The following is a 20,817-nucleotide window of genomic DNA, read 5'->3' as shown; positions in this document are numbered from 1 at the left end:
CAGCGAAACGCACCATGCAATCAAGAGGTTGTACAGCTGGTAACTTGTCAGCTCAAATCAGTTTCATTTCATGTCTGTGCAGTTGCAAAATCAAAGTTCAGTGACCTCAGATTAACATCAGAAAACCATTCAATTCACATTTGAAGGATGCCCTTCATTACATCACTGGTGTGCAAGCAACATTGCGTACTTTAAACCTGTTAAGATAGCCTTTAGAATAAAAAAACAGCACAGAAGGCTTCAATACTTCAAAAAATTTAATATTTTAGCTTTTATTATGATTATTTGTTTTACATACAGTACAAAACTTCACAAAAACATATGTACAAACCTTCCAAAGCATTCAGAATATCACTATCACTTGCCATACTGCAATTTGCTTAACAGAGACTCTGCTCATTTCAAATGCAAATGAAAAAACGCAGTGCTTTCAAAAGAGCTTAAACTTGAGAAAATTTATGGAGGATGGATCAGATGAGCAGCCGGTCTATTTGACAGAATAACAGCTCAGAGAATTACAGTAAACAACAAAATTTGTTTTTAAAATTTCCCACCAAAAGCAATATTAAAATAAAATGTAAAAAGAAAAAAAAAATACATAATGGCATTAAACAAATTTATGCTAACTACTATTCTTTGTTAAATGCGAACGCAGAGAGTTTAGCAGAAGTATCCAGTGGCTTTTTCTTTTTGGCGCTGCCCTCATCTGTCTCCATTTGTTCATCTGCTCGTCCTTCTTCATCTTCACGCTTACGTTTCTTGGGATCAGAGTCGCCCTTTGCTCTCTCTGTCCAGTTCTGAATGAATGATAAAGATGCATTTACAGTTGAAGTTAAAAGTTTACATACACCTTATGGAATCTGCAAAATGTTAATTATTTGACCAAAATGAGATGTTATTTTTTTTTTTAAGTACTGACCTGAAGATGTTTCACATGTAGTGCACAAGAGAAAACAGTGGAATTTATAAAAATTACACCATTCAAAAGTTTACATACACTTGATTCTTAATACTGTGTTGTTACCTGAACGATCCACAGCTGTGCTTTTTTTTTGTTTAGTGATAGTTGTTCATGAGCTCCCTGTCCTGAACAGTTAAACTGCCTGCTATTCTTCAGAAAAATCATTCTATTCCCACAAATTCTTTAGTTTTTCAGCATTTATGTGAATTTGAACCCATTCCAACAATGACTGTTTGATTTTGAGATCCATCTTTTCACATTGAGAACAACTGAGGGACTCATATGCAACTATTACAGATGCTCACTGATGCTTCAGAAGGAAAAACAATGCATTAAGAACTAGGGGGTGAAAACTTTTGAACAGAATGAGTAAGTGTACATTTTTATTATTTTTCCTAAATATCTTTTTATTTAGTACAAAATGTTTTTCAAAGTCCTCAAAGAAAACCAAATAATTTGTGGGACGCAAAGGATTTTTCTAAAGAACAGCAGGCAGTTTAACTGCTCAGGACAAACAAGGGACTCATGAACAACTATCACTAAACAAAACAAAAAAACAGCTGTGGATCATTCAGGTAACAACAGTATTAAGAATCAAGTGTATGTAAACTTTAGAACAGGGTCATTCTTATAAATTCAACTATTATGTCTCATCTTGAGAACTATATGTATCAAAACGTAGCTGGTAAAGTATTTTTTGACTTCAATCATGTTGTACAATTATGCACATTCATGCAAAATTACAAAAGCAATATTTAAATAAGCCTGTTATTGCAATTAAAATTGACAGCCAACCACCGCCAACCCAAATGCATTTGTACACGGTTCAAGTAACCAAAAGCACTGAACATTTACAGACGACCATGATGAGTCACCAGACCCATTTCACATATGAGCACCGGGGCCCTTTCTGCACGTTCCCCCCTCACGCTGCACGCCATTCATCATTGTAACGCACTCTTTCAGTGCCTGATGCCACCCCCATGTGATTAACATAAGATCAATGAGTGCGGCACACCCCCCCAGCCAGGGTTTCCAGAGCAACAGGCGTCCTAACCATTCCCCCTCCAGGCTGGAGTGTGTGAAGAGTCATTCTGCCCTGCACTAAGTGGCCCTGTGGGTGCGGGGTCACGAACAGATTGTTCATACAGGAGCGCATAAGTGTTTAGAAAGCCCACACACATACACAGGTAAGTGGAGATCAGAAAACAGGAGGATACTTGCTAATGAACAGTGCTGTCATGGATAAATTGGCTTAGAGCTTTAGGAGCACATTAAAAAAAAAGAGGAAATTGAACTGTAAAATAAGTGAATCAATGAAATCTATTACATAACTAGTATATGTGCAAGGAAACAGAAACAGGGAAATTCCTAGGTAACCTTCCTGGATTTAATAATAATCTAAAAAAAAGTACATGAGTAATGAGTAAACATACATAGTGGTTAAAATGCATGTCACATGCTCCAATAAGCATATAATGTCTTACCAGTCTTTCCTCTGCCGTAAGAGTGCGGAAACGCCCCATGCCTTCCTTGATAACATCCATTTCCTCAAAGTCAGGATTGTCTGCGAGAATGCTCTTCCTATTCTCCTCAAGCCACAGCTGAAAGCCAGTTTTCGGCCTAAAGGAAGTAAATTGTAGTTATACAATTTATTAATGATGTATTCGAAATAGTAACGGAGGCTTGGGCTCAGCTGGTCAACTGTCAAAATAAGATTTGAATCCGTGGCGGAAGGAAGTAGTCGTTTCGTATGTATTTACACATTTGTGCCGTCAAACTGTTGTATAAACGCAATATCACACTCGTAGATGTGAGATATAGCTGTGTATCAGCACACTGTGATTATATTTTATTTTTCCCCAAATTCTGTTTTATTTTTATTCAAATTTCAGTTTTTTACATTTTCTAAAGTCTGTTTTAATGGTAAAAAAAAAAGCATTTCTAATTCATTGAAATCATGAAACTTACACAATTTACCAGCAATTTATTAAAAGTCTAACAAAAATAACATTTTACAAATTCAGTTTTATTTTTGCCAAATTCTGTTTTCCATTCATTTTTTAAAGTCTGTTTTAATGGCTAAAATAAAAAATAAAAGTAAAAAATAAAAATAATAATAATAATAATAATAATAATAATAATAATAATAATAAAATCAAAAAGCATTACTAAAATAAAAAATGAAAAAATTCAAAGCGCATTTCTAATTAATTGCTGTTAAATTGTGTAAGTTTCATGATTTCAATGAATTAGAAATGCTTTTTGATTATTTTTTATTTATTTTAGCCATTAAAACAGTGTAGAAAATGAAAAACAGAATTTGGCAAAAATAAAACTGAATTTGGAATAACATTTTACAGGGCTCTAAAATTAAATTTTTTAATAAATTCCTGTTAAATTGTGTAAGTTTCATGATTTCAATTTATTAAAAGTCTACCAAAAATTACATTTTAGGGCCCTGTGAAATGTTTTTTTTTTTTTCCAAATTCAGTTTTATTTTATTTTCTACACTGTTTTAATGGCTAAAAACAAAAACAAATAATAAAATAATAAAAAAAAAGTTTATTATTTTTATTATTTTATTATTAAGAATTTCTCCAATTCAGTTTTATTTTTTCCAAATTCTGTTTTCCATTTATTTTCTAAAAGAAAGATAATAAAAAAAAATTTTTTTAAATCATTTCCAATTCATTGAAATAATAAAACGTACAAAAGTTAACAGCAATTTATTAAAAGTCTAACAAAAATACATTTTTAGGGCCCTATGAAATGATTTTTTTTTTTTTTTTTCAAATTCAGTTTTAGTTCCGTTTTCCATTAATTTTCCATTTTAATGGTTCATTAAACTTTAATAATCAAAAGCTTGTCTAATCTTTGATTTTATTTAAAAATATATAATTTTTTATTATTATTTTTCAGAAATACTGTCTTGTGCTTCTGGTAAATAAATTCTGGTAAATAATTTTTTGGCGAAATATTCCTTAAATTACATTTTTAATATTTTTTTTTTTTATTGTTATTAGTACTATCATTACATTAAGTAATATATTTGCCAGTTTCTTTAAATTCAAAGTTTCCCGACTGTTGACAGTCTGACATTAATGACAACTGAGACGCCACAGTGTGACATGATCACCATGTTCGTACAGTTTGACAAGCAACAATCGTAAAGGACTATTTAAAAAAAAAAAAAAAAAAGGCCATCCTAAAAATTCTCAAAATTTCTAATGCATCTCTACAATTAAAGATGGTGCCTTCTCTTACTTTCTGTTTTCAATATTCTCCACTGATGCTGGAGGTGTAGCTGCAGGGGCTGGTTTCACTTTCTCTGCTTCCGACTGGCTGTCCTCCAGTTTCTTACTGCTTCCTTTAGAGGCACTCATTTGCAGCAGAGTGGCCTGAGTCTGAAAAACAGAGCCTTGCAAATTAATACTAACTCAAAACATCTGAAGATCCATTACATACATTAATAGATTTTTGTGTCTAGCACATTGGCTAAAGAACATAATGTTGTTTATATTCCAGTAGAAACACCTCTGATATTTAACTCGAACAAATGTTCTACCATCAGAACTGAATATTCTGGTAGAAAGGATCTTGGATAATCAGGTCATCCCTGGCACACAGAACTGAGAGTGAGTTTAATGGGGTCAGACAGGGTGTGTGGCCCTGAAGGGCTGGAGAACATTTGTATTTGATCAACACACTGTACCTTGGACTTGGGTTTGGGTGCCAGGGGCTTCAGGACTGGGGCTTTGCCCTGTTTCGATGTGCCGCCGAGAGGTGTGGGTTTTCTGTTGGACATCGTCATGCTGTCCAAAACATTAGTCGTTCTGGGCTGACCAGCTGGGGAACTTGATGACTTTCCTGCACCGGACACCTGCACGTTTAAATATGTATTTTTATAAAGTGCAAATGTAAAAATGCTTCAAGTATTCTTGAAAATACACAATTTAAAAGGAGCTTAGTTTCATTCAATATTGTGCAATTCTAACCTTAAAAGGGTTCACACGTCCTTCTCTGCCCACTGTAACACACAAGCATAAATTTAATTGTCAGTAGAAACTCATATATGATGGTGACCCATTTGTGCCACTTAAAAAAGCCATTTGAAAAAACTAAATTAATTTGAAAGATAAGTCAAAGAAATCACGTAGAAAAAAAAACAAAGCTGTAATTGGATCGTCAAATGAACACAACTGACAAATTCAACATTTTATTTTTAGTTTTTCCATGTTTTTTTAACTACATTTTTTATATTCATCTGATTTAGCAATTTCTCAGTTTATTGATTTTTTTTAAAATATTTTACTTACTTGGTTTGGGAGAGGCCTTTTCAGGTGATTTTCCTCCTTTTTTGAATGGATTCAAAGCTGCAAAGTCAAAATGTTAATATCAAAAACCAAATCAAAAGTTCAACTGCAGAATTTGAGACTCACGTTGAAAACGAATAATGTGCACAGATAAGAGTGTCAATAAAGAAAGCTTTTATTTTAAAGATCAAGAAATATGTAAGTGATATGCAGAGTATTTGGTTTAATATACTGTACTTTTCAGATACAAGAATAAAGGAAAAAATAGCATATTTACTTGGCTTCCTGGTCTCTGTTGATTCTTCTGCATCCATTTGCTCTTCCTGTGGATAATCTTCCTCCTCCTCTTCACAACCATTCTCTACTTCTGCTTGTCTGCTCCTCATCTGATTGGATCTTCTGTATTCTCTACATAAAAAACAAAACATGATACTGTATGTCGGCATCATTTTTTCTTATTTTACCAAAATAAGAGAGATCATACAAAATGCATGTTATTTTTTATTTAGTACTCACCTGAATAAGATCTCTCATAAAAGACATTTACATATAGTCCACAAGAGAAAATAAAAAAATTATAAAAATGACCCCGTTTAAAAGTTTACATACACTTGATTCTTAATACTGTGTTGTTACCTGAATGATCCAAAGCTGTTTTTTTTTGTTTGTTTGTTTAGTGACCTTTGTTTGTCCTGAACAGTTTAATTGCCCGCTGTTGTTCAGAAAAAAATCAAATCACTATTTTTTTTTTCCAGCATTTTTGTGTATTTGAACCATTTTTAAACAATGACTGTATGATTTTGAGATCCATCTTTTCACACTGAGGACAACTGAGTGACTCATATGCAGCCATTACAAAAGGCTCAAACGCTCACTGATGCTTCAGAAAGAAAACATGATGCATTAAAAGCCGGGGGTTAAAAGTTTTTGAATTTGAACAGGGTATATTTAACTTATTTATATTGGCTGTACTAAATGAAAAATTATGATATTTAGGCAAAATAAGAAAAATGTACACTTCCTAATTCCATTCAAAAGTTTTCACCCCCAGCTCTTAATGCATCATGTTTCCTTCTGAAGCATCAGTGAGCGTTTAAGCCTTTTGTAATAGCTGCATATGAGTTCCTCAGTGTGAGAAAAAAAAGGATCTTAAATTCACACAGTCATTGTTGGAAAGGGTTCAAATACACAAAAATGCTAAAGTACCAAAGAATCTGTAGGACCTGAAGGACTTTTCTGAATAACAGCTGGGTATAGATAGATAGATATGCAGTGGCACTGAAAGATTTAAATGAATAGAAAGAAAATATTAATATTACCCAAAATTACACGCAAAATTACCTCTGATAGGCTGGCTCTTCTTCTTCCTGCTCCTCCTCCTGAATCTGATTGGCCTTTTCCAGAGCGAGTTCACTTAGTTTCTGAGCCAGTGCCATGCGTCTGGAACGGGAGGCGTAACGGATGGCGAGCGTCACAACGCTGTGAGTCATCATCTCAGCCAGCTCCACGCACCGGAACTCTCGCTCCAGTTTACACGACAGCTGCCGCCACACAAACACCATAGAAAAGCATGAGATGACTAGAAGGACAGTTGAAATAAAAATTAATCTGATCAAATGTGCCAGCTATGCCAGAAAATGACGCACATGCGTCAAAGCGGAGTCTTGATTTATGACATTCCAAAATTGTTTTACAGAAAATAGACAGTGAAATTCAATCCAGGCATACGGGATTGAATTTAGCCGGGCTTTAACTTCCTGACAACGTGAATGACTTACAGCGAACATCTTCATTAGCAGTTCCTGCTGCTCTTTCTCAGCCTGAGACTGACCCTCGCTGTCAATTTCATAACCACTGGATGACAAAAAGCCATAGTGGTTATGAAAGAGCATGGACCTCCAGTACTGCTCCTACAAAATACAAACAGAGCGTTAATGTTTTATTTTGTGTACAATACAGTACAAAGTGTTACTTGATAAAGCAAATCAGACAAAAAAAAGGACTGCCAAGATAGGGACAGGCACAACAAAAAACAAACATGTTTTTAAAAGTAAAAAATATCTCTGACCATGCCTATATAGACCAATAATTTTAAATAAACAACAGATAAACAAATAAATGTGTTGCATACTAAAATGAATTACTACAGTGCACATACCTACAAGATACTATAGTGTAAATTCATTTCTTGGCTTGACGTAACTACAGGATTTTATCTCATACCTCCATTTGGCCTTTCTCTGTTGTGGTCTGGCAATAAGGCAAGTTAAAGGGCAAGACAGCCACAGCAGGGCGAGGTAGGGTGGGTGGGAAACGTGAGCCTTTACATGGGATACACCTAAAAGAGAGGATAAGGATCCTCAGTTTCATTAGCTGTTTAGAAATTTCGATTCAGATTGATTTGATATTTGTTAATCAAGGAAAATGAATGCAAAGAGAACGATGTACCTAAGCTGCTGCGGATTCTCATGAACTCCAACAACCCAGTAATGGTCAGATTTGCTCTTGCAGCTCTCTCTGGTGTTACAGACAGGAGTCCATGTGTTCCCCAAGGTCCGGTTTAGTACACGTACAACACCCTCTGAGTCAATACAACATGGGGTTCCTGGAGAGAAAAAAAAAAAAAAAAAACAGAATTATCATACAACTTCATTTGTCATTTACTAATGAACTAGAAAAAGGAGGTCCATGTCCAAGTCCATGTCGATTATAAATGTTTTCTACTATATAAGATATATTTTAAATGTAAATGTTTCCTGTGATGGCCAGTCTTTAATGTCACATGATCCTTCAGATCCTAGAAAACAGCTGTGCTGTTGATTTATTTGTTGTGAAAATTATAATAGATTAAGGATTCTCTGAACGAATGAAAAGAACAGCATTTATGAAATTAAAATCTTTTGTAACATTATAAATAGCTTTTCTGCAACTTTTGATTAATTCATGCATCTCTGCTCGAAAATAAATAAATAAATGATCAAATAGTGGCCCCAGATTTTTAACAGTAGTGTACACAGCATGGGATTACTATCAGGAAATTGATTTTAACATTACAAAAAAATACTCCAGGTTGTTTTGTTGATATTCCATTTCCTTATGATGAAGGAATACAGTAAAGGTGACTCACCCTCTGCAGTGAAGCCCATCCATGCCAGGTAGGACTTCCTTGAGAGAGGCAATGGTTCTCCATGCATGACCTGTCTTCTCTTGCGCCCAAGCTGGAGCAGGTGTATGCCAAGAGCCTGATCTCCATCAAACCCAGTACCTGGATGCCATACATCACAATTAAGCTTTACCAATTTGCATATACAAAGCATAAGCATTTGGAAGAAATCGATTCAGTTCGTTTGGATTGCTCATTTAGGACCCTGGACCACAAAACCATAAATACATGTATAAAATAAGCTTTCCATTGATGTATAGTTTGTTATTTGGCCGAGATACAACAGAAAATAACAGAAACAGAAAATCTGGAATTCAAGGGTGCAAAAAAAAAAAAAAAAATGAAATCTAAATATTGAGTGCAATGCATATTACTAATCAAAAATTAAGTAATAATCAGCATTGAACTTTACTTAATATCCTAATGATGAAAGAAAAATTGATCATTTTGACCTATACAATGTATTGTTGGCTATTGCTACAAATATACCCGTGCTACTTATGACTGGTTTTGTGGTCAAAGGTGACAGTTTTTTTTAACTTAAATTGTGATTAGTTTTCTCCTATACAGCTGTTTTGCTAATCGATTTTTATTAAATAGATGGAACTAGTTATAAAAATTGAGTATACATTTTCTGGTTGTTCAAAACAAAGGGACATTGCCTTGAAACCAGTGCTTGTACTGAAAGTAGAGCAGCATGCATCACTACCTCTGTGATACACGATAAGAAGCTGCTCTCCATGTCCTGCCATGCAGACAACAGCTCCAGGCAGGCTGAAGATCTCCTTCTGCACTCCACCAATGGAGAACAGTCTGACCATCAGAGCACTCGTGGCAACTGCCGCCCATCCCTGACCCAAACACAACGCACGCACATCCTCTCCTTTAGGAAGATCCACTATCCAGTCCTTATGAGTGTCCCAGCATGAGAAATGCAAACACTGGATCTTACTGTGGAGAGAGAGAAAGAAATAGATAAAAAGAGACATTTAAAAAGCAAAGCAAAGATGGTCTAATTGTCGATTCATGAGCTCTTTGATTTATAGTTCTGATATGTCAGTTTTCATATTCTTTCTACATCTTTGTCATTATGTTTAAGGAACTGACTCGTTGGAAAATTAAATAATTAAGAGGGTATGATTGTGTTACAACACTGGTATCATTATTACATAACAAAACCAGGTCCCAGAAAAAAAAAAAATTACTATACTTTGTTAATATTTAAATTTAACAGGTGTCCAAAAATCCCAATGATCTGAAATACCACTTCTATGAGGCCTACTGTAATTTATTAATTTAATTCACAGGCAGATAATTTACTACTGGATGAGTAGTTGTGCAAATAAAAATCAAAGTGCAAATTTGCTTCGTAAACAGAAGCAAGCAGTTGAGGACAAAGGGGAAACTAAAGAGCAAAGTTCACATCAGCTGCTCCTGACGGTAATCTGATTACTATGAAAGCAGCCCTGTTGAATACAAAATAACTCTAAATTCACTGAATACATCCAAACTAAAGAAGCTCAATTACTGTACCTGGCGAGCTCATCAGTTCCCTCACAGGCTAGAAGCACTGCCTCCTGGGATAGATCGGCCATGGTGTGGCCCAAGGTGTTGGTGAGATGCATGGCATGATGGATCGCAGTATCATGAAACTCCACATCAATGGCATTGTCTTGATCATCGTTATAGCCACGGACGATACCCACTGAGTTCCACATCTGAGAAAGAATATACAGAACTTTAGAAGACATTCTTATATTTAAACAAATCACATCCAGATTTCCAAACATTTACTGAATCGACAACAGCTATGGTTTCTCCTCACCATGAAGCGATGCATGAGGTGCACTGGGGTGGATCCTGGTTGGAAAGCCCTTTGAGGTTGTGTGGGCATGGGACCATCATATACGGGACGGGACACTGCAGGAACCACAGCAGGAAGAATAGCACTGCTGCCATCCTCCTCTGGAACTCCATCCAATTTCACAGAGCCTGGATCTTGAGAACAAAACATTTGATCTTTAATTTAAGCACTTCAATCTACTAATTGAATCCTGCACTATTTCCTTTGTGGTGACGACTAATACCTTGAGAATTGTCATCGTCGTCCAGGAAGGACCCTCTGTTCCGCAGTCTGCCCGTGGCAGGCATGAGGTCATCGTCATCGTCATCATCCTCCATGACGGGTTTCTTCACCGGAGACCGCGAGTCACTCATGCCCTCGTCCAGCATGCGGTCATCATCGTCATCAAACAGGTCGTCATAGTCATTTGTTTCTTTAGCTGCAGTGGCCTACACAGCAACAGAAAAAATAATAATATTTGGAAAGAAATAATAATTATTGGAAAGAAAAAGGTTAACACCACCACAATAACTTTCATTAATACAAAAAAATAAATAATAATAATAATAATAATAATAATAATAATAATAATAATAATAATAATAATAATGGCAGAATAGCTTTAATAAAATTGCCAAATATAATTATTATAATCTTTATTTTAAAAAAAATTACGGAAATGATACAATAGTAATACTTTGTATTTATTTAGTCATTTGTATATTTTAATTCAGGTATTAATATTAATGTTACTTATTTTAAATTTTACTAATACTATTATTATTATTATTATTGAATCACAAAAATTTGGGCCAAATTGTGCAGACTTACAGGCAAACCTGTTTTTTTATTGCATATTAAATTGTCATTTTTATCTAGAATTAAAACTAATTTGTATAAAATTGAAGTCACAATTAAAAATTCTTTGCAAATTGTGCAGTTCAAGCTATTTTTTGAGACATTATATTATTGGACAGTTGATGCATGTTTTAGAAAATATATGTAAATGATATTTTAATACTTCAAACTAACTGACTGAACATGAACTGATGTAGTATTTCAGCATTATTATATATTATTATTAATGTATATAAATTGCGGTTCAAAAGTTTGGATTTTTGTTTTTAAAAGGAGTCTTTTCTGCTCATCAAGACTGCATTTGTTTGATTAATTTCAGAGAAAATAGTAATATTGTGAAATACTACTACAATTTTTTTTTATTAATTAAACTTTAAAATATAATTTATTCCTATGACGCAAAGCAGAGTTTTCAGCACTTTTACTCCAGTATTTAGTGTCACCAAATCATTATAATATGCTGACTTATCAATGTTGGAAACAGTTGTGCTGCTAAATATTTTTTTGGAACGGGTGATTGTTTTTACAGGATTCTTTGATTAATAAAATGTTACAAAGAACAGCATTTATTTAAAAAAAATAAATCTTTTGTAACAATATACACTGTCGTTCAAAGTTTGGGGTCAGTCATTTTTTTTTCTTTCTTTCTTTGAGAGAAATTGTTAAATTGATAAGAAGTGATAGTAAAAACTTATATTGTTTGAAAGATGTCTAGCTTTGCATCACATAAATAAATATATTTTGAAGCTTATTTTAATTGCAATAATATTTTATACTACTTTTTACAGTATTTTTGATCAAATAAATGATACTCTGATGGGCATAAGAGACTTCTTTAAAAAAAAAATCATACTTTTAAATGGCAGTGTGTATATATATATATTTTTTATATTAAACATATTAACAAATATACAGAAAGAATGGTGTTAGTATTTTTAAAAATATTCGAGCAGCAGATTTAGGCACATAAAGCTCACCTAAAGATCCTTCATGACTTTCCATTAGTGATGCAATTTTTGCTGCAGTATGATCGGGAAGAAAAAGACAAGAGCCTGAAGGGACCACTGACCTTGGTGCTTTGGATAGTAGAGGAAGAGGATGGAGACGAGGACGCCACGCCTTCCAGGAGCCCGAGGCAGCCCTCAGTGTCAGTGTAAGCGATCCGGCCCCCTGAGGGATGCCACGCCATCCCGCACACAGTGAACCCTTTCTCGTGTTTCTGTCTGTAATGGTACAAGATCAACAACATCATTGCTACACAGACTATACAGTCTGAAAAGGCTAGTAGCATGACCTTCTTTCTAGAAACATCCTCACATACAGTATTTTATGTAAAAACTTCAATAACATTAAGATAAATGTGAATACAACCTCTCGATACACAGTTTGGCCTCTACATCCCAAATCAACAGATTTCCACCAACAGTTCCTGCTGCCAGAAACTTCCCACACGGCGACCAGACCACAACATTAACAACCTGGGAAGAGAAAGAATCGGAAAGAATTGCTCATAACATTATGCGCTGCAATATAACGCACAACTGTTACCATAAAGTACATTATCTCATCTGATACAGTATGTGAAAGGTTAATACACAATTGTAATGCTAATAAAGGTTTACACCTTTTTTTAATTATTCCACTGTAAACTACCGAGTTGTTTTCTACTAACCTGTGTGATTAGGTCATCAGAAAGCGTGCTGACATGTGTCCATGTGTTTCTGTCATATAGTTGAATGGTCATGTCCACCGGTACGGCAAGCAGCTGTAAGTATATACAACAGATAAAATGTCAATTTAAAAAAAAATGTATTCTTAAATGTCACGACTGTTGTAAGAAACTGGTGATGGAAGTATAGATGACAGAGATTGCATTATGTGCTCATATAGGAAGCAACCAAAAAGAACTTGAAAATGCAAATTGAATTTTGAAGTCTTAAGATGCTTTATATATGTTTTCAATACCTTTCCAGAACGTGGCTGCCATGCAAGCCTACAGAGAGACTTGGCATTGCTCACATCACTCGACTTCTGGAGAACTGTCCATTGAGCTACTTGAGTCTAAAACACACAGCAGGGTTAATGAGCTTTATATCAGATCAAATACATTTGTGACCCTGGACCACAAAACCAGTCTCAAGTAGCACGGTTATATTTGTAGCAATAGTCGAAAATACATTGTATGGGTCAAAATTATCAATTTTTCTTTTATGCCAAAAATGGATATTAAGTAAATCATGTTCCATGAAGATACTTTGTAAATTTCCTACCATGAATATATCAAAAGAATTTCTGATTAACTTAATTTGGACAAATTTAAAGGCGATTTTCTCAATATTTAGATTTTTTTGCACCCTCAGATTTCAGATTTTCAAATAGTTGTCCTATCCTAACAAAGCGTACATCAACGGAAAGCTTATTTGTTCAGATGTATAAATCTCAATAAAAAAAGACCCTTATGACTGGTTTTGTGGTCCCAGGGTTGGATTTTTTTTTTTAGAACAAAAAAAAGGCTTAGATTTTTTTTTAAGTGCAGGGTATTTTTTTTTAAATCAATTTAAAAAAAAAAAAAATCTAAAAAAAAAAAAAATCTAAATTGAATTCAGCTGATTTAAATACAACATGATTTAAATTATTATTCTAAAAGTATAACTTGTGATAAAAATATAATAACAACGGACGAGGCCTCATACCTGTGACTCAATAGACCACACAGTAACAGATCCATCACAGCTGGAGGAAGCCTGTCAGGAAGTGACATCAGCATAATAAAAAGACTGATCATTAGAACATGTTAAACACCAACAAGAAACATATGCTCACCAAGGCTGCATTTATTTGATCAAAAATACAGTAAATATTGTGAAATATTGTTACTCAAAATATTGATTTTCTATTAAAATATATTTTAAAATGTAATTTATTCCTGAGGGACAAGCCTGAATTTTAAGCATCATTACTCCAGTCTCCAGTGTCACACGATCCTTCAGAAATCATTCTAATATGCTGATTTGGTCTGCAAGAAACACTTCTTATCAGTGATTTTTCTTGAACAGTTTCGCAGCCTTTATTTGAAATATACATTTTTTGTAACATTATAAATGTCTTTACTATCACTTTTGATCAAAAGAATGCATCCTTTTGAATGGCACAGTATGCAATAAATATGCCACCAGGAACTAATTCATGAGCATTTTTTCATTTGGCCACATTTACAAATAACATCTGACCAATAAAAAGCACTATAACACTCACAAGGAACTCATCAGAAGGGTCAAGAGCCACACTGAGGATGGGAGCGTCATGTCCACGTAGGGTCTTCTGCTGACTGCTGTCCACCACCTCCACTATCTTCACAATAAAGTCACTGGAAAACAGAATGCCAAAATTAGCAGCTTCATTCGCCACTATTTTCAGCCCAGCAGAGGCTCATATTGGCGCTGCAGATCTTTCTGATCTGAAGTGGGGAAATAAATGAAAACTCATTTCCGACCTCTACAGGAAAAAAAAAAAAAAAAATCAAATAACCTGTTTGGAGCTCAGCTGCCAGTGCTGCCTGCATCAATATTCAAGCATCGGCAGCAGGATAAAACTGCTCAATCAATGCGGTGACATGCTCGCTGCCTTCATCCGTGATGCATCCGCTTAAAACAATCCATATATCCAGAAAATGGCCATTTAGCCAAACACAACTAATCATGAAACAATCGAAGTGGTTTCGTCTTCGCATTGACGACGATCAAAAGCACAGAGACGGGAGTATTAAACAATACGTTTAAATTATAACATTAAATGCTAATATTTAACACAAATATTCAATAATCCATGAGACTTCTATGCCACAAACTGCCACTAAAAAGACCATGCACATAAAACCATGCATGTTGGAATGTGATGAAATCAATTTTTTATTGCACAATAATTACTTTAAGAAAGAAATCTCTTCTGCTCATGAAGCCTACATTTGTTTGTTAACAAAGTACAGAACCATTACAAAACCAGTAATATTGTGAAATATTTTTACTATTTAAAATAACCGTTTTTTATCTGAATTTCTATTTTGACATGCAGTTTATTTCTGTGATCAAAGCTAAATTTTCTGCATCATTACTCCACTCTTCAGTGTCACATGATCTTTCAGAAATCATGCTAATATGCGGATCTGCTGTTCAAAAAAACATTTAAAAATATTTTTAAAAGTTGAGTATATTTTTTCCAGGATTCTTTGATGAATAGATAGATCCAAAGATGAGCAAATATCCGAAATAAAAAACTTTGTAACATTATACACTATACCACTTAAAATCCTGGAGCGAGTATTTTTAATTACGTTTTTTTGTGTGTGTGGGAAATTAAAGAAATTATTACTTTTATTTAGCAAGGACACTTTAAATTGATCAAAGGTGATAAAGACAGTTATAATGTTACAAATAATTTTAAGTAAATGCTGTTTTTCCAAAAATTCTATTTATCAAAGAAACCTGAAAAAAAAATGCTCTATAAGCACCCAATCAGAATATTAGAATGATTTCTGAAGGATCATATGACTGGAGTAATGATGCTAAAAAATTAGCTTTGAAATCACAGGAATAAATTTAAATTTTAAATATATTCAAATAGAAAACAGTTATTTTAATTAGTAAAAATATTTCAAAAATTGTACTGTTTTTGCTGTACTTTGGATCAAATAAATGCAGGCTTGGTGAACAGAAGAGACTTCTTTAAAAAAAAACATTAAAAATCTTACCGTTCAAAAACTTTTGACTTGTAGTGTATTTGCACTGCTTTGACCATCCTCTGTAGATCCTAACCTCTTGCACGACAGGATTGGTCAATTATATAAATCTATTAGAGGATAAGGACTGAAGGCAAGTCATACCTTGAACCGGCAGCCACTCTTGACCCGCTGCTGTTGAAGGTGACGTGGTTTGCGTTGGTGGTGAATCGAGTGAGAATGCCATCTGGATCTCCCTCTGGGAAAGTGTGAATCTGAACTGTGTTGTTGGAAACTGCTGTAACTAACTTTCCATTCTGTAGGGAAAAATAAACACTGACATTTAAATAACAGTAAAATTAACAGGATTCTGATTTAATTAACCATTTTCAGGTGTTCATGGGAAAAAACTCGCTGTAGCATTATTAATGTAATTATACTACTATAATACACTGAAAAAAAAAGTACTCTAAAACAAATGTTAACTTACCTTCAAGGCTACAGAATAGACCTTCTCCCCAACATTTATGGACTTGGGATCGTCGTCATCAAGACTTTCCCATATGCGGACATCACCGTCACTTCCGCAAGTCACAATACACCTAGAAAACATCATAAGGTGTTTGAAACAATACATAGTACATTTGATCATTTCTATCAGTTGTTTAGTCTGAAATTAAAGACTTGGAAAGATCTCAAAAAATGTCCCTTACTTTCCCTCATCATCAAAGCAGACATCAGTGTGGCCTTCTGAGTGACCGTAACGCATGGGCTTCCTTTCACACGGCATAATGCTCTCAGGAGGACAACCAGATACAGGACAGAAAATGTCTGGTAAAATAAAAAAAAAAGATAAATAAATACTAATCAGGCATGTGATTGGTTAAGGACAAAAAAGCAGGAAAATATACTAAGACAACCCCCCCCCCCCAAGAGTCAAAAGTATCAATTCTTATATTAATTTAAACAATTATTGTCAATCAAGTATTATATTAATTAACATATATTTTATTGCCTTAATTGTTTAAATTTGTGGACTGATTTGTTTACATTGGTCTTTTGACAACAGTAGACACGAGCTGATTAAAAATGTCAGATCATTGTCTTCCAGCAGGAGGCGCTATCAGAATGATACACAAAGCAGCGCCGCAGATGACTTTGAAACGCGCAGCGCTCATATTTATTCAATGGATAACCTTATAAAGTTCCATCGCAATTCTTGCCTTTCAGTTTAAGACCACCTGAAATAATTAAGTCTTTCTTAACCCCTAATAACACTACAGTCATCAATAAAAATGAAGAGCTTTATTTCAAGAACCGACTTTCAAAAACCCTTAACCTACACAAAATACGTTTCTTTTTATTTTGCAGAAGAGAAATATTAGGGAAGTAAATTAATATCAGCATATGAAGTATATTCGTCTATCATTGTCTCTTAGAGAATGTGCACATTAGATGCTGAAAGCGCTGTTTTTACTTTCACTTTAACATATGCAGTTTTCACGTTGCTTGTGTGATATCCATTGGCTCACCGTCGTGGTTTAAAATATAAATATGTATGAAAATACAGTATAAAAAGATATATTTACAATATTTTGCGACGTAACCCCAAAATAATGCATTTTCCATCAACGTTTTTCACTCACTGAAAGCTACATCTGTCTGCCGATCTCCTCACTGCACGGAAGATTGCACCCAAACGCTGACCCTAGTGTGCTTGATATAAATGTATTTATTAGAGATAGCGTTTGGCAATTTTTTTATTATTATTATGACAAAAGCTTTCACGGTCCGCATGGACGCATCTTGCGGTCCGGAATACTTCGCCATCCGCCATTTGCGAACGGTCGCAAATACGTGACATAGGTCACATTTTCAGGTCGAAAAATCCGGAATTCCGGATTAATCCGGAAAAATCACATCCCTGACTAATATTATACACAGGACGGAAAGTGTCTTCTGGTTGAAAAATAATTGTATTATATAAATATTATTTAATATTTTGAATTACCTACTTAACATACAGCAATAAGGTACCTTGTAATTTAAATACACTAAAATATCATTTCTGCTGCTACACTTTGTATCAAGTGTTATAGTCTTCCTAACAATGGGAACAATTTCAAGTTAAATACAAAACAAAATTTTATGTTTATTTTTTTATTATTGTTTATTTTTTATTATTATTATTGTTTTTAAAAAAAAAAATATATATATATATATATATATATATATATATATATATATATATATATAGCCTATATATATATATTTTTTTTTTTTAATCGTAGCAACATGAAAAGGGTTTAAGCATTAAAAAAAATAAGTGTAATACTGCTTTAAACTAAAAAAAATAAATAATAAAAAGCTTTCTGTTTAATTTAATTTTTATTTTTCTGAGTAAAAAATAAATATCATACATGTTTCCCTAATTTCCAGAAGACACCCCCTAAAATGTCATTCAGTGTAACAATCTTGTCAGGCATATTTACAACATTAAAATTAATTTATGACATATTAAAAGACAAATTATTTTCTCCCTAAACAATAATTAGTTGGAAATTATTTTCAAATTTTGCCACAATCCTAGGTTTTGCCCATTTGTTAGTTAGTATCTTATTATTTATTTAAAACTAATTACAATAATATTTAATACACTCCCTTATTCTTTTATATATTTTAATATGTACAAGTCAGAATAAGAATGTCGTTTGAATTTTTACATAAAATCTGTGTGACTGAATCTCAATGTAACATGATTTCAACCAAATTTTGACATTTTATTCTCAAAAAACTTATTTAAAACCTTAAAAGTAGACACTTACATTTAAGCTTTCTATGGACAAAATATGATCATGTTTACAAACGACACTGTTCAACCAAAATTGAAATTATGTAATTTGAAATAACAGCTGATGGCTTGTGATGCAAACATAGACAGCTTCCACTAAAAGTAACGTTAAGCGAATTTTATCTCAAGTTTAGACAAATAACATGGTCTTTTAAGCACAAAGAGGTGCATATGTGTCGCTACACCAGCTACTTTACAAGCAAAACCATCAACAACCGCGGAATAAAAACACAAGACTTCAAATGACTGCATGTTTCAGAGTAACCCACATATAATCGAGTAACAAAGCATCGATATATCCTGCATACATGTTTTAATCACGCAGTAAGTTACTTACAGCTTTAGTTTGGCGGTATTTCTCTGTATTCAGCGACACACTCGCTCACATCTCCCGCGCTGACAACCGTGACGTTTAAAAGTGGGATGGACCGTCAACTTTTCTCAAATGCCATTGGCTAAGATAGGGTATTAGTCCCACCCTACGTCTGACGTATCTTGACGTTAGATATATTAACTCTACATTAAAAGTAAATTAGAAATAATTATTTATTGTTCTAAATGAATCACTCAGTCTTTTTTAATAGTTACCATTATTTTAAAATGTTCGAGGTGGATGTAAAAAATAATGTTATCGTTTTTAACTGGAACTGCCTGCAGCAAAACTGTCTGAATTGAAATCTAAGCATCAATAATGTATTACAGCCTGGGGTTGTACGTCGTTTAGTCCTTTACATGAGAATAGACAAATTATCCTCATTGTCTGTTTGTTGAATAATTTGATATTCCTGGTTAGTCCAGGAAGCAGCTCTTGTATCTGCTTGTAGACTGAAATATTATACCAAATATTGTGATAAGATTAATGTCCACATTGGGGAATTTCATCTCTGCTTCATTTAGTTTCCATCTTTTTGTTTGTGCATGTGTGTGCAGATTTGACTTACATCGTAGAGCTCGAATGTACCCAAAAGGATAGTAAAATCTGAAATCGCTTAAACTGTGACAGACAGTACACTGCAAACAATGCTTTTCTTACTTAGATTTTTTGTCTTGTTTCTAGCCAAAATATCGAAAAATTCCTAAATCAATAAAGATTTTCTAGACGAGTAAAAATTATTGTCTTGTTTTCAGAAAAAAACAAGTCAAAATTAAGTGCGTTTTTGCTTGAAACAATTAAAATAATATGCCAATGGGGTAAGAAAAATAAACTTGTTTTCTGTTTAAATAAGTTTTTTTATGCTTACCCCACTGGTAGATTATTTAGCTTACTCTAAGAAAAAAATCACTTAATTTTGACTTGTTTTTTCTGAAAAAAAAAAGAAAGAAAATAATTTATACTTGTCTAAGAAATCCTTCTTGATTTAAGAATTTTTATATATTTTGGCTGGAAACAAGACAAAGAATCTAAGTAAGAAAAGCATTTTTGCAGTGTAGCCCACACAAACAAAACAGTTTAACAAGAAACAAACTAAATTTAGCTGTAATCAAAATGTATAAGTGCATAGAGATTTCTGTGAGAGTAAAAAATAAAACAACAACAACAGAAATCAATAGTGCAAAATTTGTCATTATGATTGTAACATTTGCTGTTTTGTCTATAGACATTCTAACAGAATTTCATATGATGTGAGCTATAAATGTATGAGCTCAAGCTAAAGATGCTTTAAATTCATAAAGACGATTTGATCATCTCAGGAACATTAATATTTAACATGGGTTTGGCAGATCAATAGTTATGGTTCCTGCCTTAGTCAATTGGGAATGAGTTTTCCAAGGTGAGCACAAACAGGCCATCAATGCACTAAAGACAAAGACCTTTAGCCTAATCTTCATAATATTTTGAACTAAACCAAAGTTTTAAGAGAGAATCATTCCACATTTTGTTAAAAGTGAACATCAATCTTTGCAATATGTGACTCTGGACCACAAAACTAGTCTTAAGTAGCACGGGTATATTTGTAGCAATAGCCAAAAATACATTGGATTTTTCTTTTATGCCAAAAATCATTAGGATATTTTGAAAATGTCCTATTGTAAATATATCAAAACTTAAGTTTTGATTAGTAATATGCACTTCATTTGGACAACTTTCTCAATAAATGTTTTAATATTTA

General features: G+C 33.6%; 1 protein-coding gene across 1 annotated transcript; it reads right to left on the bottom strand.

Annotated features, from left to right (window-relative positions):
• Positions 1-276: 276 nt before the first annotated feature.
• On the bottom strand, positions 277-19,101 carry wdhd1 (WD repeat and HMG-box DNA binding protein 1). Its single transcript, XM_073827057.1, has 26 exons — positions 19,044-19,101; positions 16,569-16,686; positions 16,346-16,457; positions 16,021-16,172; positions 14,397-14,508; positions 13,835-13,885; positions 13,107-13,202; positions 12,814-12,906; positions 12,513-12,619; positions 12,211-12,364; positions 10,528-10,732; positions 10,266-10,438; positions 9,974-10,158; positions 9,150-9,391; positions 8,405-8,542; positions 7,726-7,882; positions 7,501-7,615; positions 7,056-7,187; positions 6,619-6,818; positions 5,555-5,685; positions 5,281-5,337; positions 4,960-4,991; positions 4,677-4,844; positions 4,229-4,368; positions 2,449-2,584; positions 277-797 (listed from the first exon to the last, which is right to left on the bottom strand). Exons 2-26 carry the CDS (start codon positions 16,643-16,645, stop codon positions 630-632), a joined length of 3,333 nt encoding a protein of 1,110 aa, XP_073683158.1. The 5' UTR covers positions 16,646-16,686; positions 19,044-19,101; the 3' UTR covers positions 277-629.
• Positions 19,102-20,817: the final 1,716 nt, after the last annotated feature.

The sequence above is a fragment of the Garra rufa genome, chromosome 21, assembly GCF_049309525.1.
Source record: "Garra rufa chromosome 21, GarRuf1.0, whole genome shotgun sequence".
NCBI lineage: Eukaryota > Metazoa > Chordata > Actinopteri > Cypriniformes > Cyprinidae > Garra > Garra rufa.
Note: the sequence above shows the minus strand (reverse complement) of the source record. Positions and strands in the feature narration are given on the sequence as shown.

Bases quoted from the DNA above. Each gene is read 5' to 3' on its own strand.
- wdhd1 (XM_073827057.1), bottom strand. From the start codon at position 16,645: ATGCCGTGTGAAAGGAAGCCCATGCGTTACGGTCACTCAGAAGGCCAC. The intron at 16,173-16,345 runs GTAAGTTAACAT...TTTTCCCTACAG, and splicing joins TCTATTCTGTAGCCTTGAAG to AATGGAAAGTTAGTTACAGC. The intron at 8,543-9,149 runs GTAGTGATGCAT...TATGGCATCCAG, and splicing joins TCTTATCGTGTATCACAGAG to GTACTGGGTTTGATGGAGAT.